The sequence below is a fragment of the Heterodontus francisci genome, unplaced genomic scaffold (assembly GCF_036365525.1).
Source record: "Heterodontus francisci isolate sHetFra1 unplaced genomic scaffold, sHetFra1.hap1 HAP1_SCAFFOLD_419, whole genome shotgun sequence".
In the NCBI taxonomy this organism is placed as follows: domain Eukaryota; kingdom Metazoa; phylum Chordata; class Chondrichthyes; order Heterodontiformes; family Heterodontidae; genus Heterodontus; species Heterodontus francisci.
The window spans coordinates 1-27,421 of NW_027140453.1; the positions used below are offsets into that span (position 1 = coordinate 1).

Genomic DNA, 27,421 nt, shown 5'->3' on the forward strand with positions numbered 1-27,421 from the left:
TCTCCTGCCCTCTCCCGCCCCCTCTCTCTCTCTCCCCCCCCCTCTCTCCCCCCCCCCCTCTCTCCCCCCCTCTGTCTCTGCCTCTCTCCCTCCCTCTCTCTCCCTCCCTCCCTCTCCCTTCCTCCCCTCTCCCTTCCTCCCTCTCCCTTCCTCCCTCTCCCTTCCTCCCTCTCCCCTTCCTCCCTCTCCCTCCCTCCCTCTCCCTCCCTCTCCCTTCCTCCCTCTCCCTCCCTCCTTCCCTCTCCCTCCCCTCTCTCTCCCTCCCCTCCCTCCCTCTCCCTCCCTCCCTCCCTCTCCCTCCCCCTCTCTCTCCCTCCCTCTCCCTCTCCCTCTCCCTCTCCCTCTCCCTCCCTCTCTCCCTCTCCCTCTCCCTCTCCCTCTCCCTCCCTCTCCCTCTCCCTCTCTCTCTCTCTCCCTCTCCCCCCCCCCCCCTCCCCCCCCTCTCTGTCTCTCTCTGTTATTAAATTTCTGAGCCGGGTTTTCAGTGTTTGATCAGTGTTTATTCAGCGATGCGACTTGATTGCAGTTGGGGATGGGATGGTGCTGTCTGGGACATCAGGAACGGACAGACGCTGGTGAAACCACCCACCTCAATCTAGAATCCAAATAGCCCACGCGGTTTGGAATAGCCCAGCTTGTGTGCTGTTGGTGAGGGAGGAGAGCAGACCAAGGTAGGTGTCAATCTGAATGGGCTGCTCCAGTTGTAACACACTGTTCGCACGGCCTGGGATGGTCTGCTGCCGGTGAGCTCTCTGCACAGCCTCAGTCAGCGTCATCCGAAAGGTGTGGAGCTGGTGGAGAGAGAGAGAGAGAGTAACTGAGGGGGAGAGAGGGTGAGTAACTGAGGGAGAGGGGGAGAGAGAGTGAGTAACTGAGGGGAGAGGGGGGAGAGAGAGTGAGTAACTGAGGGAGAGGGGGAGAGAGAGAGAGTAACTGATGGAGGAATGAGAGAGAGTAACTGAGGGGAGAGAGAGTGAGTAACTGAGGGAGAGAGAGTGAGTAACTGAGGGGGAGAGAGAGTGAGTAACGGAGGGAGAGATAGAGTGAGTAACTGAGGGAGAGAGAAAGTGAATAACTGAGGGAGGGAGAGAGAGAGTGAGTAACTGAGGGAGAGAGTGAGTAACTGAGGGAGGGAGATGGAGAGAGAGTGAGTAACTGAGGGGAGGAGAGAGAGTGAGTAACTGAAGGAGAGTGAGAGAGAGTGAGTAACTGAGGGAGAGAGAGTGAGTAACTGAGGGAGAGAGACGGAGAGAGAGTGAGTAACTGAGGGAGAGAGAGTGAGTAACTGAGGGAGAGAGAGTAAGTAACTGAGGGAGGGAGAGAGAGTGAGTAACTGAGGGAGAGTGAGAGAGAGTGAGTAACTGAGGGAGAGAGAGTGAGTAACTGAGGGAGGGAGAGAGAGTGAGTAACTGAGGGAGAGTGTGAGAGAGTGAGTAACTGAGGGAGAGGGGGAGAGAGAGTGAGTAACTGAGGGAGAGGGGGAGAGAGAGTGAGTAACTGAGGGAGAGGGGGAGAGAGAGTGAGTAACTGAGGGAGAGGGGGAGAGAGAGTGAGTAACTGAGGGAGAGGGGGAGAGAGAGTGAGTAACTGAGGGAGAGGGGGAGAGAGAGTGAGTAACTGAGGGAGAGGGGGAGAGAGAGTGAGTAACTGAGGGAGAGGGGGAGAGAGAGAGGAGTAACTGATGGAGGAAGAGAGAGAGTAACTGAGGGAGAGAGAGTAGAGTAACTGAGGGGGAGAGAGTGAGTAACTGAGGGAGAGAGAGAGAGTGAGTAACTGAGGAGAGGGGGAGAGAGAGAGAGAGTACTGAGGGGGAGAGAGGGTGAGTAACTGAGGGAGAGGGGGAGAGAGAGTGAGTAACTGAGGGAGAGGGGGAGAGAGAGTGAGTAACTGAGGGAGAGGGGGAGAGAGAGAGAGTAACTGATGGAGGAAGAGAGAGAGTAACTGAGGGAGAGAGAGTGAGTAACTGAGGGGGAGAGAGTGAGTAACTGAGGGAGAGAGAGAGAGTGAGTAACTGAGGGAGAGGGGGGAGAGAGAGAGAGAGTAACTGATGGAGGATGAGAGAGAGTATTTGAGGGAGGGAGAGAGAGAGTAACTGAGGGAGAGAGAGAGAGTAACTGAGGGAGAGAGAGAGAGTAACTGAGGGAGAGAGAGAGAGTAACTGAGGGAGAGAGAGTGAGTAACTGAGGGAGAGAGAGAGAGAGTGAGTAAATGAGGGAGGGGAGGGAGAGAGAGAATGAGTTACTGAGGGAGGGAGAGAGAGAGTGAGTAACTGAGGGAAGGAAAGAGAGAGAGTGAGTAACTGAGGGAGAGAGAGAGTGAGTAACGGAGGAAATGAGAGAGAGAGAGTGAGTAACGGAGGGGGAGAGGAGAGTGAGTAATGAAGGGAGAGAGAGAGTGAGTAACGGAGGGAGAGAGAGAGTGAGTAACGGAGGGAGAGAGAGAGAGAGTGAGTAACGGAGGGAGAGAGAGAGTGAGTAACTGAGGGAGGGAGAGAGAGAGTGAGTAACTGAGGGAGGGAGAGAGAGAGTGAGTAACTGAGGGAGGGAGAGAAAGAGTGAGTAACTGAGGGAGGGAGAGAAAGAGTGAGTAACTGAGGGAGGGAGAGAGAGAGTGAGTAACTGAGGGAGGGAGAGAGAGAGTGAGTAACGGAGGGAGAGAGAGTGAGAGTGAGTAACGGAGGGAGAGAGAGTGAGAGTGAGTAACTGAGGGAGAGAGAAAGTGAATAAATGAGGGAGGGAGAGAGAGAGAGTGTGTAACTGAGGGAGAGAGAGAGTGAGTAACGGAGGAAAGGAGAGAGAGAGAGAGTGTGTAACTGAGGGAGGGAGAGAGAGTGAGTAACTGAGGGAGGGAGAGAGAGAGTGAGTAACGGAGGGAGAGTGAGTGAGTAACGGAGGGAGAGAGAGAGTGAGTAACGGAGGGAGAGAGAGAGTGAGTAACGGAGGGAGAGATAGAGTGAGTAACTGAGGGAGAGAGAAAGTGAATAACTGAGGGAGGGAGGAGAGAGAGTGAGTAACTGAGGGAGAGAGTGAGTAACTGAGGGAGGGAGATGGAGAGAGAGTGAGTAACTGAGGGAGGGAGAGAGAGTGAGTAACTGAAGGAGAGTGAGAGAGAGTGAGTAACTGAGGGAGAGAGAGTGAGTAACTGAGGGAGAGAGACGGAGAGAGAGTGAGTAACTGAGGGAGAGAGAGTGAGTAACTGAGGGAGAGAGAGTAAGTAACTGAGGGAGGGAGAGAGAGTGAGTAACTGAGGGAGAGGGAGAGAGAGTGAGTAACTGAGGGAGAGAGAGTGAGTAACTGAGGGAGGGAGAGAGAGTGAGTAAACTGAGGGAGAGTGTGAGAGAGTGAGTAGCTGAGCAATGGAGAGAGAGTAACTGAGTGAGGGAGAGAGAGTGAGTAATTGAGGGAGAGAGAGTGAGTGACTAAGGGAGAGAGAGAGAGAGTGAGTAACTGACGGAGGGAGACAGAGAGAGAGTGAGTAACTGAGGGAGAGAGATGTGAGTAACTGAGGGAGGGAGAGAGAGAGTGTGTAAATGAGAGAGGGAGAGAGAGAGTGGGTAACTGAGGGAGGAGAGTGAGTAACTGAGAGAGGAGAGAGAGAGTGAGTAACTGAGGGAGAGAGAGAGAGTGAGTAACTGAGGGTGGAAGAGAGAGAGAGTAACTGATGGAGGAAGAGAGAGAGTATTTGAGGGCGGGAGAGAGTGAGTAACTGAGGGAAGGAGAGAGAGAGAGAGTAACTGAGTGAGGGGAGAGAGAGTGAGTAATTGAGGGAGAGAGAGTGAGTGACTAAGGGAGCGAGGGAGAGAGAGTGAGTAACTGAGAGAGGGAGAGAGAGAGTGAGTAGCTGAGCGATGGAGAGAAAGTAACTGAGAGAGGGAGAGAGGAGAGTGAGTAATAGAGAGAGGGAGAGAGAGAGAGTGGGTAACTGAGGGAGGGAGAGTGAGTAACTGAGGGAGGAAGAGAGAGAGTGAGTAACTGAGGGAGGGAGAGTGAGTAACTGAGGGAGAGAGAGAGAGTGAGTAACTGAGGGAGGAAGAGAGAGAGTGAGTAACTGAGGGAGGGAGAGAGAGTGAGTAACTGAGGGAGAGAGAGAGAGTGAGTAACTGAGGGAGGGAGAGAGAGAGAGTAACTGATGGAGGAAGAAAGAGAGTATTTGAGGGAGGAGAGAGTGAGTAACTGAGGGAGGGAGAGAGAGAGAGTAACTGAGGGTAGGAGAGAGAGAGAGAGTAACTGAGTGAGGGAGAGAGAGTGAGTAATTGAGGGAGAGAGAGTGAAGTGACTAAGGGAGAGAGAGAGAGTGAGTAGCTGAGCGATGGAGAGAGAGTAACGCAGGGAGGGAGAGAGAGAGTAACTGAGGGAGGGAGAGAGAGAGTGAGTAAATGAGAGAGGGAGAGAGAGAGAGTGGGTAACTGAGGGAGGGAGAGTGAGTAACTGAGGGAGGGAGAGAGGAGAGTGAGTAACTGAGGGAGAGAGAGAGAGTAACTGAGGGAAGGAAGAGGGGGAGAGTAACTGAATGAGGGAGAGAGAGTGAGTAATTGAGGGAGAGAGAGTGAGTGACTAAGGGAGAGAGAGAGAGAGAGTGAGTAACTGAGAGAGGGAGAGAGAGAGTAAGTAGCTGAGCGATGGAGAGAGTAACGGAGGGAGGGGGAGAGAGAGTAACTGAGGGAGGGAGGGAGAGAGAGAGTAACTTAGGGAGGGAGAGAGAGAGAGTGGGTAACTGAGGAGGGAGAGGTGAGTAACTGAGGGAGGGAGGGAGAGAGTGCGTAACTGAGGGAGAGAGAGAGAGTGAGTAACTGAGAGAGGAGAGTGAGAGAGTGAGTAAGTGAGACTGAGGGAGGGAGAGAGAGAGAGTAACTGAGGGAAGGAGAGAGAGAGAGTAACTGAGTGAGGGAGAGAGAGTGAGTAACTGAGGGAGAGAGAGTGAGTAACTGAGGGGAGAGAGAGAGTAACGGAGGGAGAGAGAGTGAGTAATGGAGGGAGAGAGAGGGAGAGCAACTGAGGAGGGAGAGAGAGTGAGTAACTGAGGGAAATGAGAGAGAAGGAGAGCATCTGAGGGAGGGAGAGAGTGCATATCGAGGGAGGCTGAGAGAGAGAGAGTAACGGAGGGTGAACCCGTGCCCAGACTGGTTCCCTGCCCAGTCTGCGCCCTCACCTGGCACAGCTCGGGCACGGTGCCCGGCTTCCTGGCGGCTGGGTGTTCAGTCAGGACGAGGGGCGGGCATCTGGCTCGACCAGGGGTTCCAGCGTTCCAGAAACGAGGGCTCTCGGAGTTTGTCCCACTGAATCCGCAGGCCGGTGCCGTCCCTCCTGTGGGTGACGAGGACAGCAGAGTGAGGAGGGAGGGCTGAGAGTCATCGCGGAGTTCGGCTGTTCCTTACCGCCTGGTAGCTCGCGCGCCCCACAGCCCCTGGGTACTCACCGGCTGAACGATCTCTCGGGGAAGGTGAACGGTCCCAGGGTGATGGTGTCGATGTAGTGGAGAGGCACGCAGAGAATCTGGTTGCAGTACAGGCCGATGAAGTCGTACTGGCACACAAGGAGTGACCGCTCCGCGATTATCAGCAGCCGCTCGGACTCCCGGTTCCAGTGATCGACCCTGGCAGGAGGGAGCAGGGACACAGAAGCTGAGGGTCCACCCAGAACTGACACCACAACCCCCTCCCCCCCTGCCCCTGACTCACGATCAATGTCTCTCTGTTTCTCTCTGCGCCTGTCTCTCGCTCTCTCTCTGAATCTGTGTGTCTCTCTCTGTGCCTGTCTCTCTCTCTCTCTAAATCTGTGTGTCTCTCTCTGTGCCTGTCTCTCTCTCTCTGAATCTGTGTGTCTCCCTGCGCCTGTTTCTCTCTCTCTCTCGCTCTCTCTGAATCTGTGTGTCTCTCTGCGCCTCTCTCTTTCTCTCTCTGAATCTGTGTGTCTCTCTCTGTGCCTGTCTCTCTCTCTCTCTGAATCTGTGTGTCTCCCTGCGCCTGTTTCTCTCTCTCTCTCGCTCTCTCTGAATCTGTGTGTCTCTCTGCGCCTCTCTCTTTCTCTCTCTGAATCTGTGTCTCTCTCTCTGTGCCTGTCTCTCGCTCTCTCTCTCTCTCTGAATCTGTGTCTCTCTGTGCGTGTCTCTCTCTCTCTCTGAATCTGTGTGTGTCTCTCTCTGTGCCTGTCTCTTGCTCTCTCTGAATCTGTGTGCCTCTCTGTCTCTCTCTCTGAATCTGTGTCTCTCTCTCTGAATCTGTGTCTCTCTCTCTGAATCTGTGTGTCTCCCTGTCTCTGTCTCCGAATCTGTGTCTCTCTCTGTGCCTGTCTCTCGCTCTCTCTGAATCTGTGTGCCTCTCTGTCTCTCTCTCTGAATATGTGTCTCTCTCTGTGCCTGTGTCTCGCTCTCTCTGAATCTGCGTATCTCTCTTTGTGCCTGTCTCTCTCTCTGAATCAGTGTGTCTCGCTCTGTGCCTCTCACTCTCACTCTGAATCTGTGTGTCTCTCTCTCTCTGAATCTGTGTCTCTCTCTCTCTGTGCCTGTCTCTCTCTCGCTCTCTCTGAATATGTGTGTCTCTCTCTGTCTCTCTCTCTCTCTGAATCTGTGTCTCTCTCTGTGCCTGTCTCTCACTCTTTCTGAAACTATGTCTCTCTCTCTCTCTGAATCTGTGTATCTCTCTCTGTGCCTGTCTCTCCCTCTCTCTCTCTGAATCTGTGTCTCTCTCTTTGCCTGTCTCTCACTCTTTCTGAAACTATGTGTCTCTCTGTCTCTCTCTCTTTGTGCCTGTGTCTCTCTCTCTCTGAATCTGTGTCTCTCTCTCTGTGCCTGTCTCTCGCTCTCTCTGAATATGTGTGTCTCTCTCTCTCTCTCTGAATCTGTGTCTCTCTCTGTGCCTGTCTCTCACTCTTTCTGAAACTATGTCTCTCTCTCTCTCTGAATCTGTGTATCTCTCTCTGTGCCTGTCTCTCCCTCTCTCTCTCTGAATCTGTGTCTCTCTCTTTGCCTGTCTCTCACTCTTTCTGAAACTATGTGACTCTCTGTCTCTCTCTCTTTGTGCCTGTGTCTCGCTCTCTCTCTCTGAATCTGTCTCTCTCTCTCTCTGTGCCTGTGTCGCACTCTCTCTGAATCTGTGACTCTCTCTGTGCCTGTCTCTCTCTCTCCGAATCTGTGTGGCTCTCTGTCTCTCGCTCTCTCTGAATCTGTATGTCTGTCTCTGTGCCTGTCTCTCTCTCTCTAAATCTGTGTGTCGCTCTCTGTGCCTGTCTCTCGCTCTCTCTCTCTCTGTCTCTCTCTCTCTCTGGTCTGTCTCTTGCTCTCTCCCTCTGAATCTGTGTGTCTCTCTCTGTGCCTGTCTCTCTCTCTCTCTCTCTGGTCTGTCTCTTGCTCTCTCCCTCTGAATCTGTGTGTCTCTCTCTGTGCCTGTCTCTCTCTCTCTCTCTGAATCTCTGTGTCTCTCTCTGTCTCTCACTCTGAATCTGTGTGTTTCTATCTGCGCCTGTCTCTCTCTCCCTCTTTCGCTGAATCTGTGTGTCTCTCTCTCTCTCTCTCTGAATCTATGCGTCACTCTGTGCCTGTCTCTCTCTCTGTCTCTCACTCTGAATCTGTGTGTTTCTATCTGCGCCTGTCTCTCTCTCTCTCTCTCTCTCTCTGAATCTGTGTCTCTCTCTGTGCCTGTCTCTCTCTCTCTGAATCTGTGTGTCTCTCTGTCTCTCTGTGCCTGTCGCTCTGTCTCTCTGAATCCGTGTCTCTCTCGCTCTCTTTGAATCTGTGTGTCTTTCTGTCTCTCTCTGTGCCTGTCTCTTGCTCTCTCTCTCTGAATCTGTGTGTGTGTCTCTCTCTCTGTCTCTCTCTCTGTGCCTGCCTCTCTCACTCTCTTCGACTCTGTGTGTCTCTCTCTGTGCCTGTCTCTCACTCTCTCTCTCTGAATCTGTGTGTCTCTCTCTGTGCCTGTCTCTCTCTCTCTCTGAATCTGTGTGTCTCTCTCCCTGAATCTGTGTCTCTCTCTGTGCCTGTCTCTCTCTCTCTCTCTGAATCTGTGTGTCTCTCTCTGTGCCTGTCTCTCTCTCTCTCTGAATCCGTGTCTCTCTCAATGCCTGTCTCTCTCTCTCTGAATCTGTGTGTCTCTCTCTGTGCCTGTCTCCTTCCCTCTCTGAATCCGTGTGTCTCTCTCTCTGAATCTGTGTGTGTCTCTCTCTCTCTCTGTGCCTGTTTCTCACTCTCTGTCTCCGAGGAGGAGCTGTCTCAGAGAGCATTCCCGGGTGCCGGGAGGAGTCTGGGATGAGCAAGAAGACTGAAGCCACTGTTATCAGTCCCTGCTCCCAACTCCGTTCCCTTGCTCCCGATTTTAAAATTCACATCCTTCTTTTCAAATCCCTCCCCGTCCCCTCCCTATTTCTGTAACCCCCTCCATCCCCCTACTATCCCCCGAGATCTCTGCGCTCTGAAATTCCCTTCCTAATCCTCTCTTTCCTCTGAACTGGTCCTGTGGCCTCTTCCCAATGTTTTCTTTCCAACTGGAAGCCAGAGCTCCCAGTCAGGCTGACTGCTGGGTGTAGAGACAGACACCCATGTGGAATGTCTCTCTCACTGTCTCTCTCTCTCTGTTTCTTTCCCTCTCTGTCTCTCTCTGTCTCTGTCTCTGTCTCTCTCTCTCTCTCTCTCTGTCTCTCTCTCTCTCTTTCACTCTCTGTGTCTCACTCTCTGTGTCTCACTCTCTGTGTCTCTCTCACTCTCTGTGTCTCTCTCTCTCTTTATATCTCTCTCTCTCTGTGTCTCTCTCTCTCTTTATATCTCTCTCTCTCTGTGTCTCTGACTCTCTGTCTCTTTCCCTCTCTGTCTCTGTGTGTGTCTCTCTCTCTCTCTCTGTGTCTCTCTGTGTCTCTCTCACTCTGTGTGTGTCTCTCTCTCTTTATCTCTCTCTCTCTCTGTCTCTGACTCTCTGTCTCTCTCTTTGTCTCTGTCTCTGTGTCTGTGTCCCTCTCTCTCTGTCCCTTGATCTCTGTCCCCCTCTCTGTCTCTCTTTCACAGTCCCTGTCTCTCTCGCTCTCTCTTTCTCTCTCTCTCTCTGTCTGTCTGTCTCTCTTTCCCCCTGTCTCTGTCTCACTGTCTCTATCTCTCTCGCTCTCTCTCTCTCTCTATCTCTCTGTGTCATTCTCTCACTCGCGCTCTATCTCTCTCTCTCCCTCTCCCTGATCCTTTGTCTTTGACTCTGTATCCCTGTTGCTCTCTCTCTCTCTCTATTTGACGGGCTCTCGCTCTGTCACTCTCTGTTTGTTCTATGTCTCTCTCATTCTGTGTCTCTTTCTCATTCTCTCCTTCTGTCTTCCTCTGTGTATCTGTCTCCCTCCCCACCCCCCCACCCCCGGTCCCCCTCCCTAGCCTCTCTGCCTTACCCTCTTTCTCCCTTGCTCGCTCTCCCTCTTTCTGCATCTCTCTCCCTCCAACTCGCACTCAAATGATTTCACCCGGGGACGATGGGTTAGGGGTGGGGGGGGGGGCGCGGTTACTCACTCCGTCAGGATCCAGCAGCTGTTGAATTGCCCCTGCTCCCCGGCCAGCTTGCTCCTGACATCCTTCACGGCCTCTTCGATGGTGCCCGGCTGCGGGGACAGAAAGGGGAGACAGACTGCTGAGTCTTCATTTGGGAGCACGGTACTCTCACTGCGATCAGGGGATGAATTCAGTCCTGCTCGCCCACAGCCGCGGTGGTGGGATCAGCCAAGAGGACCTTTGCCACCGCCCCCCCGACACTGGAGCACAGGAAGATCCCAGGTTCCAAGCCCGGACCATGCCCTTGTGATGAGCCCCCTTCCCCTGCGCACATGAAGATCCCAGACGCCCTTTGACGCGTTCCCCCCTCCCCCACCCCGGGGCACTCTGACTTACCCTCAGCACAAAGTAATCGTCCCGCGGGCCCGGGTCACCGGGCTGGGCGACGTGGGAGGGGGTGTAGTCTCCCCTCGGCAGAGGCGGGTAGAGGCGTGACAGGTCATGCCGGGCCGTGGGAACCTCCCTCCGGGTAAAGGGGTTCGTGGTCTCCTCCGTCGGCTGAGAGGGGGAGGCGGGCCCTTCCATCCGGGTGGTGGGGGTGCTGGCCTCTTCCATTTGGGTGAAGGGGTTCGTGGACTCCGCGGTCCGCACGTGGGAAGCTGCGGGCGCTTCCATCTTGACCACGAGGGTGGCGGGTTGTTCCATCTGAGCCCCGGGGGTCGAGGAGTCTCCCACCTGCGGGCCGCGGGTCGTGGAATCTCGCATCCGCGGGGCGGGGGTGGAGGACAGTCCCATGCGGGGGACGGGGGTCGAGGATTGTTCCACGCGGAGGGCAGGGGTCGAGGACAGTCCCATGCAGGGGATGGGGTTCGAGGACACGGCCGTGCGGGGGACGAGGTTCGAGGAATCTCCCGCAGCTGCCCCGGCGGTGGGCCCGCCGGGCTCTCCTGCCTCTGGTTGCTGGGCGGGGGGCTGCGCCATTTCCAGGCAGCACCGAGCTCCGCTTTCAGGGGTGGGGGTGCTCCTAAGATCCCAAACTGGCGGAAGAGACAGCTCCCGGAATAACCAGGAAATGTCAGTACTGTGACCGGCCTCGCCCACAGACACCTGACACCGCACCAGCCTTCCGAAAAACAGGTTCCTGTTACCAAGCAACCAGCCATGGAAAAACAAAATCAGGAAACAAGCAACGATCAGAAAGAGAGAGAGAGTGAGAGGTGTGGGATATATCAGTGTGGACCGTGAGAGGTGTGGGATGTATCAGTGTGTTACAATGAGGGGTGTGGGATATATCTGTGTTACAGTGAGGGGTGAGGGATATATCAGTGTTACAATGAGGGGTGTGGGATATATCTGTGTCCTCAGTACCTTGCTCTACGGCAGCGAGGCCTGGACAACGTATGCCAGCCAAGAGCGACGTCTCAATTCATTCCATCTTCGCTGCCTTCGGAGAATACTTGGCATCAGGTGGCAGGACTATATCTCCAACACAGAAGTCCTTGAAGCGGCCAACACCCCCAGCTTATACACACTACTGAGTCAGCGGTGCTTGAGATGGCTTGGCCATGTGAGCCGCATGGAAGATGGCAGGATCCCCAAAGACACATTGTACAGCGAGCTCGCCACTGGTATCAGACCCACCGGCCGTCCATGTCTCCGTTATAAAGACGTCTGCAAACGCGACATGAAATCGTGTGACATTGATCACAAGTCGTGGGAGTCAGTTGCCAGCATTCGCCAGAGCTGGCGGGCAGCCATAAAGACAGGGCTAAATTGTGGCGAGTCGAAGAGACTTAGTAGTTGGCAGGAAAAAAGACAGAGGCGCAAGGGGAGAGCCAACTGTGCAACAGCCCCAACAAACAAATTTCTCTGCAGCACCTGTGGAAGAGCCTGTCACTCCAGAATTGGCCTTTATAGCCACTCCAGGCGCTGCTTCACAAACCACTGACCACCTCCAGGCGCGTCTCCATTGTCTCTCGAGATAAGGAGGCCCAAAAGAAAGAAAGAAAGAACAGTGAGGGGTGAGGGATATATCAGTGTTACAATGAGGGGTGTGGGATATATCTGTGTTACAGTGAGGGGTGTGGGATATATCAGTGTTACAATGAGGGGTGTGGGATATATCAGTGTTACAGTGAGGGGTATGGGATATATCAGTGTTACAATGAGGGGTGTGGGATATAACAGTGTTACAGTGAGGGGTGTGGGATATATCAGTGTTACAATGAGGGGTGTGGGATATATCAGTGTTACATTGAGGGGTGTGGGATATATCAGTGTTACAGTGAGGGGTGTGGGATATATCAGTGTTACATTGAGGGGTGTGGGATATATCAGTGTTACAGTGAGGGGTGTGGGATATATCAGAGTGTTACAGTGAGGGGTGTGGGATATATCAGCGTGTTACAGTGAGAGGTGTGGGATATCTCAGTGTTACAATGAGGGGTGTGGGATATATCAGTGTTACATTGAGGGGTGTGGGATATATCAGTGTTACAGTGAGGGGTGTGGGATATATCAGTGTTACAGTGAGGGGTGTGGGATATATCAGTGTTACAGTGATTGGTGTGGGATATATCAGAGTGTTACAGTGAGGGGTGTGGGATATATCAGCGTGTTACAGTGAGGGGTGTGGGATATATCAGTTTTACAGTGAGGGGTGTGGGATGTATCAGTGTTACAGTGAAGGGTGTGGGATATATCAGTGTTACAGTGAGAGGTGTGGGATATCTCAGTGTTACAATGAGGGGTGTGGGATATATCAGTGTTACAGTGAGGGGTGTGGGAAATATCAGTGTTACACCGAGGGGAGTGGGAAATATCAGTGTTACACTGAGGGGAGTGGGATATATCTGTGTTGCAGTGAGGGGTGTGGGATATATCAGTGTTACAGTGAGGGGTGTGGGATATATCAGAGTGTTACAGTGAGGGGTGTGGGATATATCAGTGTTAAAGTGACGGGTGTGGGATATATCAGTGTGACAGTGATGGGTGTGGGATATATCAGTGTTACATTGAGGTGTGTGGGATATGTCAGTGTTACAGAGAGGGGTGTGGAATATATCAGTGTTACAGTGAGGGGTGTGGGATATATCAGTGTTACAGTGAGGGGTGTGGGAAATATCGGAGTGTTACAGTGAGGTGTGTGGGATATATCAGTGTTACAGTGAGGTGTGTGGGATATATCAGTGTTACAGTGAGGGGTGTGGGATATATCAGTATTACAGTGAGGGGTGTGGGATATATCAGTGTTACAGTGAGGAGTGTGGGATATATCAGTGTTACAGTGAGGAGTGTGGGATATATCAGTGTTCCAGTGAGGGGTGTGGGATTTGTCAGTGTGACAGTGAGGGGTGTGGGATATATCAGTGTTACAGTGAGGGGTGTTGGATATATCAGTGTGTTACAGTGAGGGGTGTGGGATATATCAGTGTTACATTGACGGGTGTGGGAAATATCAGTGTTACACTGAGGGGAGTGGGATATATCTGTGTTGCAGTGAGGGGTGTGGGATATATCAGTGTTACAGTGAGGGGTGTGGGATATATCAGAGTGTTACAGTGAGGGGTGTGGGATATATCAGTGTTAAAGTGAGGGGTGTGGGATATATCAGTGTGACAGTGATGGGTGTGGGATATATCAGTGTTACATTGAGGGGTGTGGGATATGTCAGTGTTACAGAGAGGGGTGTGGGATATATCTGTGTGTAACAGTGAGGGGTGTGGGATATATCAGAGTGTTACAGTGAGGGGTGTGGGATATATCAGCGTGTTACAGTGAGGGGTGTGGGATATATCAGTTTTACAGTGAGGGGTGTGGGATGTATCAGTGTTACAGTGAAGGGTGTGGGATATATCAGTGTTACAGTGAGAGGTGTGGGATATCTCAGTGTTACAATGAGGGGTGTGGGATATATCAGTGTTACAGTGAGGGGTGTGGGAAATATCAGTGTTACACCGAGGGGAGTGGGAAATATCAGTGTTACACTGAGGGGAGTGGGATATATCTGTGTTGCAGTGAGGGGTGTGGGATATATCAGTGTTACAGTGAGGGGTGTGGGATATATCAGAGTGTTACAGTGAGGGGTGTGGGATATATCAGTGTTAAAGTGACGGGTGTGGGATATATCAGTGTGACAGTGATGGGTGTGGGATATATCAGTGTTACATTGAGGGGTGTGGGATATGTCAGTGTTACAGAGAGGGGTGTGGGATATATCAGTGTTACAGTGAGGGGTGTGGGATATATCAGTGTTACAGTGAGGGGTGTGGGATATATCGGAGTGTTACAGTGAGGTGTGTGGGATATATCAGTGTTACAGTGAGGTGTGTGGGATATATCAGTGTTACAGTGAGGGGTGTGGGATATATCAGTGTTACAGTGAGGGGTGTGGGATATATCAGTGTTACAGTGAGGAGTGTGGGATATATCAGTGTTACAGTGAGGAGTGTGGGATATATCAGTGTTCCAGTGAGGGGTGTGGGATTTGTCAGTGTGACAGTGAGGGGTGTGGGATATATCAGTGTTACAGTGAGGGGTGTTGGATATATCAGTGTGTTACAGTGAGGGGTGTGGGATATATCAGTGTTACATTGACGGGTGTGGGAAATATCAGTGTTACACTGAGGGGAGTGGGATATATCTGTGTTGCAGTGAGGGGTGTGGGATATATCAGTGTTACAGTGAGGGGTGTGGGATATATCAGAGTGTTACAGTGAGGGGTGTGGGATATATCAGTGTTAAAGTGAGGGGTGTGGGATATATCAGTGTGACAGTGATGGGTGTGGGATATATCAGTGTTACATTGAGGGGTGTGGGATATGTCAGTGTTACAGAGAGGGGTGTGGGATATATCAGTGTGTTACAGTGAGGGGTGTGGGATATATCAGTGTTACAGTGAGGGGTGTGGGATATATCAGTGTCACAGTGAGGGGTGTGGTATATATCAGTGTGTTACAGTGAGGGGTGTGGGATATATCAGAGTTACAGTGAGGGGTGTGGGATTTATCAGTGTTACAGTGAGAGGTGTGGGATATCTCAGTGTTACAATGAGGGGTGTGGGATATATCAGTGTTACAGTGAGGGTTGTAGGATATATCAGTGTTACAGTGAGGGGTGTGGGATATATCTGAGTGTCACAGTGAGGTGTGCGGGATATATCAGTGTGATAGTGAGGGGTCTGGGATTTCTCAGTGTTACAGTGAGGGGTGTGGGATATATCAGTGTTACAGTGAGGGGTGTGGGATATATAAGTGTTACAGTGAGGGGTGTGGGATATATCAGTGTTACAGTGAGGAGTGTGGGAAAAATCAGTGTGACATTGAGGAGTGTGGGATATATCAGTGTTACAGTGAGGGGTGTGGGTTTATCAGTGTGTTACAATGAGTGGTGTGGGATATATCAGAGTTACAGTGAGGGGTGTGTGATATATTAGTGTTACATTCAGGGGTGTGGGATATATCAGTATTACGGTGAGGGGTGCGGGATATATCAGTGTTACAGTGAGGGGTGTGGGATATATCAGTGTTACATTGAGGGGTGTGGGATATATCAGTGTTACAGTGAGGGGTGTGGGATATATCAGTGTTACAGTGAGGGGTGTGGGATATGTCAGTGTTACAGTGAGGGTTGTGGGATATATCAGTGTTACAGTGAGGGGTGTGGGATATATCAGTGTTACATTGAGGGATGTGGGATATATCAGTGTTACAGTGAGGGGTGTGGGATATATCAGTGTTATATTGAGGGGTGTGGGATATATCAGTGTTACAGTGAGGGGAGTGGGAGAGTTCAGTGTTGCAGTGAGGGGTGTGGGATATATCATTGTAATAGTGAGGGGTGTGGGATATATCAGTGTTACATTGAGGGGTGTGGGATATATCAGTGTTACAGTGAGGGGTGTGGGATATATCGGAGTGTTACAGTGAGGGGTGTGGGATATATCAGTGTTACATTGAGGGGTGTGGGATATATCAGCGTTACAGTGAGGGGTGTGGGATATATCAGTGTTACATTGATAGGTGTGGGATATATCAGTGTAACAGTGAGGGCTGTGGGATATATCAGAGTGTTACAGTGAGGGGTGTGCTATATATCAGTGTTACAGTGAGGGGTGTGGGATATATCAGCGTTACAGTGAGGGGTGTGGGATATGTCTGTGTTACAGTGAGGAGTGTGGGATATATCAGTGTGTTCCAGTGAGGAGTGTGGGATATATCAGTGTGTTTCAATGAGGGGTGTGGGATATATCAGTGTGTTTCAATGAGGGGTGTGGGATATATCAGAGTTACAGTGAGGGGTGTGGGATATATCAGTGTTACATTGAGGGGTGTGGGATATATCAGTCTTACAGTGAGGGGTGTGGGATATATCAGTGTGACAGTGAGGGGTGTGGGATATATCAGTATTACGGTGCGGGTTGTGGGATATATCAGTGTTACAGTGAGGGGTGTGAGATATATCAGTGTTCCAGTGAGGGGTGTGGGATATATCAGTGTGACATAGAGGGGTGTGGAATATATCAGTGTTACAGTGAGGGGTGTGGGATATATCAGTGTGTTTCAATGAGGGGTGTGGGATATATCAGAGTCACAGTGAGGGGTGTGGGATATATCAGTGTTACAGTGAGGGGTGTGGGATATATCAGTGTGACAGTGAGGGGTGTGGGATATATCAGTATTACGGTGAGGGTTGTGGGATATATCAGTGTTCCAGTGAGGGGTGTGGGATATATCAGTGTTCCAGTGAGGGGTGTGGGATATATCACTGTGTTACAGTGAGGGGTGTGTGATATATCAGTGTTACAGTGAGGGGTGTGGGATATATCAGTGTGTTGCAGTGAGGGGTGTGGGATATATCAGTGTGTTACAGTGAGGGGTGTGGGATATATCAGTGTTGCATTGAGGGGTGTGGGATATATCAGTGTTACAGTGAGGGGTTTGGGAAATATCAGCGTTACATTGAGGGGTGTGGGATATAAAAGTGTTACAGTGAGGGGTGTGGGATATATCAGTGTGTTACAATGAGGGGTGTGGGATATATCAGTGTTACAGTGAGGGGTGTGGGATATATCAGTGTTACAGTGAGGGGTGTGGGATATATCAGTGTTACAGTGAGGGGTTTGGGAAATATCAGCGTTACATTGAGGGGTGTGGGATATAAAAGTGTTACAGTGAGGGGTGTGGGATATATCAGCGTTACAGTGAGGGGTGTGGGATATATCAGTGTTACAGCGAGGGGTGTGGGATATATCAGTGTGTTACAATGAGGGGTGTGGGATATATCAGTGTTACAGTGAGGGGTGTGGGATATATCAGTGTTCCATTGAGGGGTGTGGGATATATCAGTGTTACAGTGAGGGGTGTGGGATATATCAGTGTGTTACAGTGAGGGGTTTGGGAAATATCAGTGTTACATTGAGGGGTGTGGGATATATCAGTGTTACAGTGAGGGGTGTGGGATATATCAGTGTTACAATGAGGGGTGTGGGATATATCAGTGTTTCAGTGAGGGGTGTGGGAGATATCAGTGATATTGTGATGGTTGTGGGATATGTCAGTGTTAGGTTGAGGGGTGTGGGATATATCAGTGTTACAATGAGGGGTGTGGGATATATCAGTGTTTCAGTGAGGGGTGTGGGAGATATCAGTGATATTGTGATGGTTGTGGGATATGTCAGTGTTAGGTTGAGGGGTGTGGGATATATCAGTGTTATAGTGAGTGGTGTGGGATATATCAGTGTCTCAGTTTTTGTTATGGGATTTATCAGTGTTATAGTCAGTGGTTTGGGATAAATCAGTGTCTCTGTGAGGGGTGTCGGATATATCAGTGTCTCTGTGAGGGGTGTGGGATATATCAGTGTAAGTGTGAGGTTGTGGTATATATCAGTGTTACATTGAGGGGTGTGGGTTATATCAATGTTACAGTGAGGGGTGTGGAATATACAGAGTGTTAGAGTGAGCGGTATGAGATATATCAGTGTTACACTGGTGTTGGATGTATCAGTGTTACAGTGAGGGGTGTGGGATATATCAGAGTGTTAAAGTGAGTGTGTGTGGGATACATCAGTGATATTGTGAGGGGTTTGGGATATGTCAGTGTTAGGGTGAGGGGTGTGGGATATATCAGTGTTAAAGTGAGTGGTGTGGGATATATCAGTGTCTCAGTTTTGGGTGTGGGATATATCAGTGTCACAGTGAGGGGTTTGGGATATATCAGTGTCTCTGTGAGGGGTGTGGGATATATCAGTGTAAGAGTGAGGTTGTGGGATATATCATTGTTACATTGAGGGGTGTGGGTTAGATCAGTGTTACAGTGAGAGGTGTGGGATATATCAGAGTGTTACAGTGAGGGGTGTGGGATATATCTGTGTTCCAGTGAGGGGTGTGGAATATATTAGAGTGTTACAGTGAGGGTTGTGGGATATATCAGTGTTGCAGTGAGGGGTGTGGGATATATCAGTGTTCGAGTGAGGGGTGTGGGATATCTCAGAGTGTTACAGTGAGGGGTGTGGAATATATCAGTTTTGCAGTGAGGAGTGTGGGGTATATCAGTGTTACAGTGAGGGGAGTGGGATATATCAGTGTTGCAGTGAGGAGTGTGGGATATATCAGTGTTACAATGAGGTGTGTAGGATATATCAGTATTCCAGTGAGGGGTGTGGGATATATCAGTATTACGGTGAGGGTTGTGGGATATATCAGCGTGTTACAGTGAGGGGTGTGGGATATATCAGTGTTACAGGGACAGGTGTCGGATATATCAGAGTGTTACATTGAGGGTGTGTGAGATACATCAGTGATATAGTGAGGGGTGTGGGATTTATCATTGTTCCAGTGAGGGGTGTGTGATATGTCGGAGTGTTACAGTGAGGAGTGTGGGATATATCAGAGTTTTACAGTGAGGGGTGTGGGAGATATCAGAGTGTTGCAGTGAGGGGTGTGGGATATATCAGTGTTACAGTGAAGGGTGTGGGATATATCTGTGTGTTCCAGTGAGGGGTGTGGGATATATGAGTGTGTTTCAGTGAGGGGTATGGGATCTATCAGAGTGTTACAGTGAGGTGTGTGGAATATATCAGTGCAACAGTGAGGGGTTTGGGACATATCAGAGTGTAACAGTGAGGGGTGTGGGATATATCAGTGTTACAGTGAGGGGTGTGACATATATCAGTGTTACAGTGAGGGGGGTGGGATATATCAGTGTTACATTGAGTGGTGTGGGATATATCAGTGTTACGGTGAGGGGTGTGGAATATACAGAGTGTCAGAGTGAGGGGTATGATTTATATCAGAGTGTTACAGCGATAGGTGTGGGTTATATCAATGTTACAGTGAGGGGTGTGGGATATATCAGAGTGTTACAGTGAGGCGTGTGGGGTAAATCAGTGTTAGAGTGAGCGTTGTGGGGTATATCAGAGTGTGACAGTGAGGGGTGTGGGATATACAGAGTGTCCGAGTGAGGGGTGTGGGATATACAGAGTGTTAGAGTGAGGGGTGTGGGATATATCAGAGTGTTACAGTGAGGGGTGTGGGCTTTATCAGTGTGACAGTGAGGGTTGTGGTGTATATCAGAGAGTTACAGTGAGGGGTGTGGGATATACAGAGTGTTAGAGTGAGGGGTGTGGCATATATCAAAGTGTTACAGTGAGGGGTGTGGGGTATATCAGAGCGTTACAATGTGGGGTGTGGGATATATCAGAGTGTTACAGTGAAGGGTGCGGGGTATATCAGCCTTACAGTGAGGGGTGTGGGGTATATCAGAGCTTTACAGTGAGGGGTGTGGGATATATCAGTGTTACAGAGAGCGGAGTGGGATAGATCAGATTGTTACAGTGAGGGGTGTGGGATATATCAGTGTTACAGTGAGGGGTGTGGGATATATCAGTGTTACAGTGAGGGGTGTGGCATATATCAGAGTGTTAAAGTGAGGGCTGTGGGATTTATCAGTGTCACAGTGAGGGGTGTGGTTTATATCAGTGTTACAGTGAAAGGTGTGGGATATATAAGTGTTCGAGTGAGGGGTGTGGGATATATCAGTGTTACAGTGACAGGTGTGGAATATATCAGTGTTAGAGTGAGAGGTGTGGGATATATCAGTGTTACACTGACTGGTGTTGGTTATATCAGTGTTACAGTGAGGGGTGTGGGTTATTTCAGAGTGTTCCAGTGAGGGGTGTGGGTTATCTCAGTGTTAGAGTGAGAGGTTTGGGATATATCAGTATCTCAGTTTTGGGTGTTGGATATATCAGTGTTACAGTTAGGGGTGTGGGATATATCAGAGTGTTGCAGTGAGGGGTGTGGGACATATCAGTGTAACTGAGGAGTGTGGGATATATCAGAGTGTTAAAGTGTGGGTGTGTGGGATACATCAGTGATATTGTGAGGGGTGTGGGAGATGTCAGTGTTAGGGTGAGGGGTGTGGGATATATCAGTGTTCTAGTGAGTGGTGTGGGATATATCAGTGTCTCAGTTTTGGGTGTGGGATATATCAGTGTCACAGTGAGGGGTTTGGGATATATCAGTGTCTCTGTGAGGGGTGTGGGATATGTCAGTGTTACAGTGAGGGGTGTGTGATATATCAGTGTTACAGTGAGGGGTGTGGGATATATCAGTGTTACAGTGAGGGATGTGGGATATATCAGTGTTACAGTGAGGGGTGTGGGATATATCAGTGTTACAGTGAGGAGTGTGGCATATATCAGTGTTACAGGGAGGGGTGTGGGATATATCAGTGTCACAGTAAGGGGTGTGGTTTATATCAGCGTTACAGTGAGAGGTGTGGGATATATCAGTGTTACGGTGAGGGGAGTGGGATATATCAGTGTCACAGTGAGGAGTGTGGGATATATCAGTGTTACGGTGAGGGGAGTGGGATATATCAGTGTCACAGTGAGGAGTGTGGGATATATCAGTGTTACAGTGAGGGGTGTGGGATATATCAGTGTTACAGTGAGGGTTGTGGGATATATCAGAGTGTTACAGTGAGGGGTGTGGGATATTTCAGAGTGTTACAGTGAGGGGTGTGCGATATATCAGTGTTACAGTGACAGGTGTGGAATATATCAGTGTTACAGTGAGGGGTGTGGGATATTTCAGAGTGTTCCAGTGCGCGGTGTGGGTTATATCAGTGTTAGAGTGAGAGGTGTGGGATATATCAGTGTTACAGTGAAGGGTGTGGGATATATCAGAGTGTTGCAGTGAGGGGTGTGGGACATATCAGTGTAACAGTGAGGGGTGTGGGATATATCAGAGTGTTAAAGTGAGGGTGTGTGGGATACATCAGTGACATAGTGAGTGGTGTGGGATATATCAGTGTCTCAGTTTTTGTTATGGGATATATCAGTGTCTCAGTTTTTGTTATGGGATTTGTCAGTGTCACAGTCTGTGGTTTGGGATATATCAGTGTCTCTGTGAGGGGTGTGGGATATATCAGTGTAAGTGTGAGGTTGTGGTATATATCAGTGTTACATTGAGGGGTGTGGGTTATATCAATGTTACAGTGAGGGGTGTGGAATATACAGAGTGTTAGAGTGAGCGGTATGAGATATATCAGTGTTACACTGACTGGTGTTGGATATATCAGTGTTACAGTGAGGGTTGTGGGATATATCAGTGTTGCAGTGAGGGGTGTGGGATATATCAGTGTTCGAGTGAGGGGTGTGGGATTTCTCAGAGTGTTACAGTGAGGGGTGTGGAATATATCAGTTTTGCAGTGAGGAGTGTGGGGTATATCAGTGTTACAGTGAGGGGAGTGGGATATATCAGTATTACAGTGAGGGGTGTGGGATATATCAGTATTACGGTGAGGGTTGTGGGATATATCAGCGTGTTGCAGTGAGGGGTGTGAGATATATCAGTGTTACAGCGAGGGGTGTGGGATATATCAGTGTTACAGTGAGGGGTGTGACATATATCAGTGTTACAGTGAGGGGGGTGGGATATATCAGTTTTAAAGTGAGAGGTGTGGGATATATCAGTGTTACAGTGAGGGGTGTGGGATATCAGTGTTACATTGAGGGGTGTGGGATATATCAGTGTGACAGTGAGGGGTGTGGGATATATCAGTGTTACGGTGAGGTGTGTGGGATTTATCAGTGTTAGGGTGAGGGGTGTGGCATATATCAGTGTAAAGGTGAGGGGTGTGGGATATATCAGTGTTGCGGTGAGGGGTGGAAGATATATCAGTGTTACAGTGAGGGGTGCGGGATATATCAGTGATACAGTGAGGGGGGTGGGTTATATCAGTGTTAGGGTGAGGGGTGTGGGATATATCAGTGTTACATTGAGGGGTGTGGGATATATCAGAGTTACAGTGAGGAGTGTGGGATATATTAGAGTGTTACAGTGAGGGTTGTGGGATATATCAGTGTTGCAGTGAGGGGTGTGGGATATATCAGTGTTCGAGTGAGGGGTGTGGGATATCTCAGAGTGGAACAGTGAGGGGTGTGGAATATATCAGTTTTGCAGTGAGGAGTGTGGGGTATATCAGTGTTACAGTGAGGGGAGTGGGATATATCAGTGTTGCAGTGAGGAGTGTGGGATATATCAGTGTTACAATGAGGTGTGTAGGATATATCAGTATTCCAGTGAGGGGTGTGGGATATATCAGTATTACGGTGAGGGTTGTGGGATATATCAGCGTGTTACAGTGAGGGGTGTGGGATATATCAGTGTTACAGGGACAGGTGTCGGATATATCAGAGTGTTACATTGAGGGTGTGTGAGATACATCAGTGATATAGTGAGGGGTGTGGGATTTATCATTGTTCCAGTGAGGGGTGTGTGATATGTTGGAGTGTTACAGTGAGGAGTGTGGGATATATCAGAGTTTTACAGTGAGGGGTGTGGGAGATATCAGAGTGTTGCAGTGAGGGGTGTGGGATATATCAGTGTTACAGTGAAGGGTGTGGGATATATCTGTGTGTTCCAGTGAGGGGTGTGGGATATATGAGTGTGTTTCAGTGAGGGGTATGGGATCTATCAGAGTGTTACAGTGAGGTGTGTGGAATATATCAGTGCAACAGTGAGGGGTTTGGGACATATCAGAGTGTAACAGTGAGGGGTGTGGGATATATCAGTGTTACAGTGAGGGGTGTGACATATATCAGTGTTACAGTGAGGGGGGTGGGATATATCAGTGTTACATTGAGTGGTGTGGGATATATCAGTGTTACGGTGAGGGGTGTGGAATATACAGAGTGTCAGAGTGAGGGGTATGATTTATATCAGAGTGTTACAGCGATAGGTGTGGGTTATATCAATGTTACAGTGAGGGGTGTGGGATATATCAGAGTGTTACAGTGAGGCGTGTGGGGTAAATCAGTGTTAGAGTGAGCGTTGTGGGGTATATCAGAGTGTGACAGTGAGGGGTGTGGGATATACAGAGTGTCCGAGTGAGGGGTGTGGGATATACAGAGTGTTAGAGTGAGGGGTGTGGGATATATCAGAGTGTTACAGTGAGGGGTGTGGGCTTTATCAGTGTGACAGTGAGGGTTGTGGTGTATATCAGAGAGTTACAGTGAGGGGTGTGGGATATACAGAGTGTTAGAGTGAGGGGTGTGGCATATATCAAAGTGTTACAGTGAGGGGTGTGGGGTATATCAGAGCGTTACAATGTGGGGTGTGGGATATATCAGAGTGTTACAGTGAAGGGTGCGGGGTATATCAGCCTTACAGTGAGGGGTGTGGGGTATATCAGAGCTTTACAGTGAGGGGTGTGGGATATATCAGTGTTACAGAGAGCGGAGTGGGATAGATCAGATTGTTACAGTGAGGGGTGTGGGATATATCAGTGTAACAGTGAGGGGTGTGGGATATTTCAGTGTTACAGTGAGGGTTGTGGGGTCTATCAGAGTGTTACAGTGAGGGGTGTGGGATATATCAGTGTTACAGTGAGGGGTGTGGCATATATCAGAGTGTTAAAGTGAGGGCTGTGGGATTTATCAGTGTCACAGTGAGGGGTGTGGTTTATATCAGTGTTACAGTGAAAGGTGTGGGATATATAAGTGTTCGAGTGAGGGGTGTGGGATATATCAGTGTTACAGTGACAGGTGTGGAATATATCAGTGTTAGAGTGAGAGGTGTGGGATATATCAGTGTTACACTGACTGGTGTTGGTTATATCAGTGTTACAGTGAGGGGTGTGGGTTATTTCAGAGTGTTCCAGTGAGGGGTGTGGGTTATCTCAGTGTTAGAGTGAGAGGTTTGGGATATATCAGTATCTCAGTTTTGGGTGTTGGATATATCAGTGTTACAGTTAGGGGTGTGGGATATATCAGAGTGTTGCAGTGAGGGGTGTGGGACATATCAGTGTAACTGAGGAGTGTGGGATATATCAGAGTGTTAAAGTGTGGGTGTGTGGGATACATCAGTGATATTGTGAGGGGTGTGGGATATGTCAGTGTTAGGGTGAGGGGTGTGGGATATATCAGTGTTCTAGTGAGTGGTGTGGGATATATCAGTGTCTCAGTTTTGGGTGTGGGATATATCAGTGTCACAGTGAGGGGTTTGGGATATATCAGTGTCTCTGTGAGGGGTGTGGGATATGTCAGTGTTACAGTGAGGGGTGTGTGATATATCAGTGTTACAGTGAGGGGTGTGGGATATATCAGTGTTACAGTGAGGGATGTGGGATATATCAGTGTTACAGTGAGGGGTGTGGGATATATCAGTGTTACAGTGAGGAGTGTGGCATATATCAGTGTTACAGGGAGGGGTGTGGGATATATCAGTGTCACAGTAAGGGGTGTGGTTTATATCAGCGTTACAGTGAGAGGTGTGGGATATATCAGTGTTCGAGTGATGGGTGTGGGATATATCGGAGTGTTGCAGTGAGGGGTTTGGGATAGATCAGTGTGACATTGAGGAGTGTGGGATATATCAGTGTTACGGTGAGGGGAGTGGGATATATCAGTGTCACAGTGAGGAGTGTGGGATATATCAGTGTTACAGTGAGGGGTGTGGGATATATCAGTGTTACAGTGAGGGTTGTGGGATATATCAGAGTGTTACAGTGAGGGGTGTGGGATATTTCAGAGTGTTACAGTGAGGGGTGTGCGATATATCAGTGTTACAGTGACAGGTGTGGAATATATCAGTGTTACAGTGAGGGGTGTGGGATATTTCAGAGTGTTCCAGTGCGCGGTGTGGGTTATATCAGTGTTAGAGTGAGAGGTGTGGGATATATCAGTGTTACAGTGAAGGGTGTGGGATATATCAGAGTGTTGCAGTGAGGGGTGTGGGACATATCAGTGTAACAGTGAGGGGTGTGGGATATATCAGAGTGTTAAAGTGAGGGTGTGTGGGATACATCAGTGATATAGTGAGTGGTGTGGGATATATCAGTGTCTCAGTTTTTGTTATGGGATATATCAGTGTCTCAGTTTTTGTTATGGGATTTGTCAGTGTCACAGTCTGTGGTTTGGGATATATCAGTGTCTCTGTGAGGGGTGTGGGATATATCAGTGTAAGTGTGAGGTTGTGGTATATATCAGTGTTACATTGAGGGGTGTGGGTTATATCAATGTTACAGTGAGGGGTGTGGAATATACAGAGTGTTAGAGTGAGCGGTATGAGATATATCAGTGTTACACTGACTGGTGTTGGATATATCAGTGTTACAGTGAGGGTTGTGGGATATATCAGTGTTGCAGTGAGGGGTGTGGGATATATCAGTGTTCGAGTGAGGGGTGTGGGATTTCTCAGAGTGTTACAGTGAGGGGTGTGGAATATATCAGTTTTGCAGTGAGGAGTGTGGGGTATATCAGTGTTACAGTGAGGGGAGTGGGATATATCAGTATTACAGTGAGGGGTGTGGGATATATCAGTATTACGGTGAGGGTTGTGGGATATATCAGCGTGTTGCAGTGAGGGGTGTGAGATATATCAGTGTTACAGCGAGGGGTGTGGGATATATCAGTGTTACAGTGAGGGGTGTGACATATATCAGTGTTACAGTGAGGGGGGTGGGATATATCAGTTTTAAAGTGAGAGGTGTGGGATATATCAGTGTTACAGTGAGGGGTGTGGGATATCAGTGTTACATTGAGGGGTGTGGGATATATCAGTGTGACAGTGAGGGGTGTGGGATATATCAGTGTTACGGTGAGGTGTGTGGGATTTATCAGTGTTAGGGTGAGGGGTGTGGCATATATCAGTGTAAAGGTGAGGGGTGTGGGATATATCAGTGTTGCGGTGAGGGGTGGAAGATATATCAGTGTTACAGTGAGGGGTGCGGGATATATCAGTGATACAGTGAGGGGGGTGGGTTATATCAGTGTTAGGGTGAGGGGTGTGGGATATATCAGTGTTACATTGAGGGGTGTGGGATATATCAGAGTTACAGTGAGGAGTGTGGGATATATCGGTGTGACAGTGAAAGGTGGGTGATATATCAGTGTTACAGTGAGGGTGTGGGATGTATCAGTGTTACAGTGCGGGGTGTGGGATGTATCAATGTTACAGTGAGGGGTGTGGGATATATCAGTGTGACAGTGAGGAGTGTGGGATATATCAGTATGTTACAGTGATGGGTGTGGGATATATCAGCGTTACAGTGAGGGGAGTGGGATATATCAGTGTTACAGTGATGGGTGTGGGATATATCAGTGTGTTACAATGAGGGGTGTGGGATATATCAGTGTTACAGTGAGGGGAGAGGGATATATCAGTGTTACATTGAAAGGTGGGTGATATATCATAGTTACAGTGAGGGGTGTGAGATATATCAGTGTTACAGTGAGGGGTGTGGGATATATCAGAGTTACAGTGAGGAGTGTGGGATATATCGGTGTTACAGTGAGCTGTGTGGGATACATCAGTGATATTGTGAGGGGTTTGGGATATGTCAGTGTTAGGGTGAGGGGTGTGGGATATATCAGTGTTCTAGTGAGTGGTGTGGGATATATCAGCGTCTCAGTTTTGGGTGTGGGATATATCAGTGTCACAGTGAGGGGTTTGGGATATATCAGTGTTACAGTGAGGGATGTGGGATATATCAGTGTTACAGTGAGGGGTGTGGGATATATCAGTGTTACAGTGAGGGGTGTGGCATATATCAGTGTTACAGGGAGGGGTGTGGGATATATCAGTGTCACAGTGAGGGGTGTGGTTTATATCAGCGTTACAGTGAGAGGTGTGGGATATATCAGTGTTCGAGTGATGGGTGTGGGATATATCGGAGTGTTACAGTGAGGGGTGTGGAATATATCAGAGTGTTGCAGTGAGGGGTTTGGGATAGATCAGTGTTACAGTGAGGAGTGTGGGATATATCAGTGTTACAGTGAGGGGAGTGGGATATATCAGTGTTACAGTGAGGGGAGTGGGATATATCAGTGTTACAGTGAGGGGTGTGGGATATATCAGTGTTACAGTGAGGGGTGTGGGATATATCAGTGTTGCAGTGAGGGGTGTGGGATATATCAGTGTTACAGTGAGGGTTGTGGGATATATCAGAGTGTTACAGTGAGGGGTGTGGGATATTTCAGAGTGTTACAGTGAGGGGTGTGCGATATATCAGTGTTACAGTGACAGGTGTGGAATATATCAGTGTTCCAGTGAGGGGTGTGGGATATTTCAGAGTGTTCCAGTGCGGGGTGTGGGTTATATCAGTGTGAGAGTGAGAGGTGTGGGATATATCAGTGTTACGCTGACTGGTGTTGGATATATCGGAGTGTTACAGTGAGGGGTGTGGGATATATCAGAGTGTTGCAGTGAGGGGTGTGGGACATATCAGTGTTACAGTGAGGGGAGTGGGATATATCAGTGTTACAGTGAGGGGAGTGGGATATATCAGTGTTACAGTGAGGGGAGTGGGATATATCAGTGTTACAGTGAGGGGTGTGGGATATATCAGTGTTACAGTGAGGGGTGTGGGATATATCAGTGTTGCAGTGAGGGGAGTGGGATATATCAGTGTTACAGTGAGGGGTGTGGGATATATCAGTGTTACAGTGAGGGTTGTGGGATATTTC

At 49.3% G+C, this 27,421-nt stretch overlaps 2 protein-coding genes across 2 annotated transcripts in view; one reads left to right on the forward strand and one right to left on the reverse strand.

Annotated features, from left to right (window-relative positions):
• Positions 1-705: 705 nt before the first annotated feature.
• On the reverse strand, positions 706-10,538 carry LOC137359860 (tumor protein p63-regulated gene 1 protein-like). The gene is made up of 5 exons (XM_068025543.1): positions 9,847-10,538; positions 9,472-9,560; positions 5,416-5,592; positions 5,149-5,303; positions 706-791 (listed from the first exon to the last, which is right to left on the reverse strand). Exons 1-4 carry the CDS (start codon positions 10,429-10,431, stop codon positions 5,195-5,197), a joined length of 960 nt encoding a protein of 319 aa, XP_067881644.1. The 5' UTR covers positions 10,432-10,538; the 3' UTR covers positions 706-791; positions 5,149-5,194.
• Positions 10,539-10,606: 68 nt separating this feature from the next.
• The window catches only part of LOC137359861 (uncharacterized), a 150,739-nt gene continuing 133,924 nt past the window's right edge, over positions 10,607-27,421 (forward strand). Inside the window, exon 1 of the mRNA XM_068025544.1 lies at positions 10,607-10,667. Within this exon, the coding sequence (XP_067881645.1) occupies positions 10,612-10,667 (56 nt within the window). The 5' untranslated portion in view covers positions 10,607-10,611. The remainder of the gene's footprint in view (positions 10,668-27,421) is intronic.

Excerpts from the sequence above, each read along its gene's own strand:
- LOC137359860 (XM_068025543.1), bottom strand. The coding sequence starts at position 10,431 with ATGGCGCAGCCCCCCGCCCAGCAACCAGAGGCAGGAGAGCCCGGCGGG. Across the intron at positions 9,561-9,846 it reads ACGATTACTTTGTGCTGAGG|CCGGGCACCATCGAAGAGGC; the intron begins GTAAGTCAGAGT and ends CTGTCCCCGCAG. Across the intron at positions 5,304-5,415 it reads CCCGAGAGATCGTTCAGCCG|GAGGGACGGCACCGGCCTGC; the intron begins GTGAGTACCCAG and ends CGTCACCCACAG.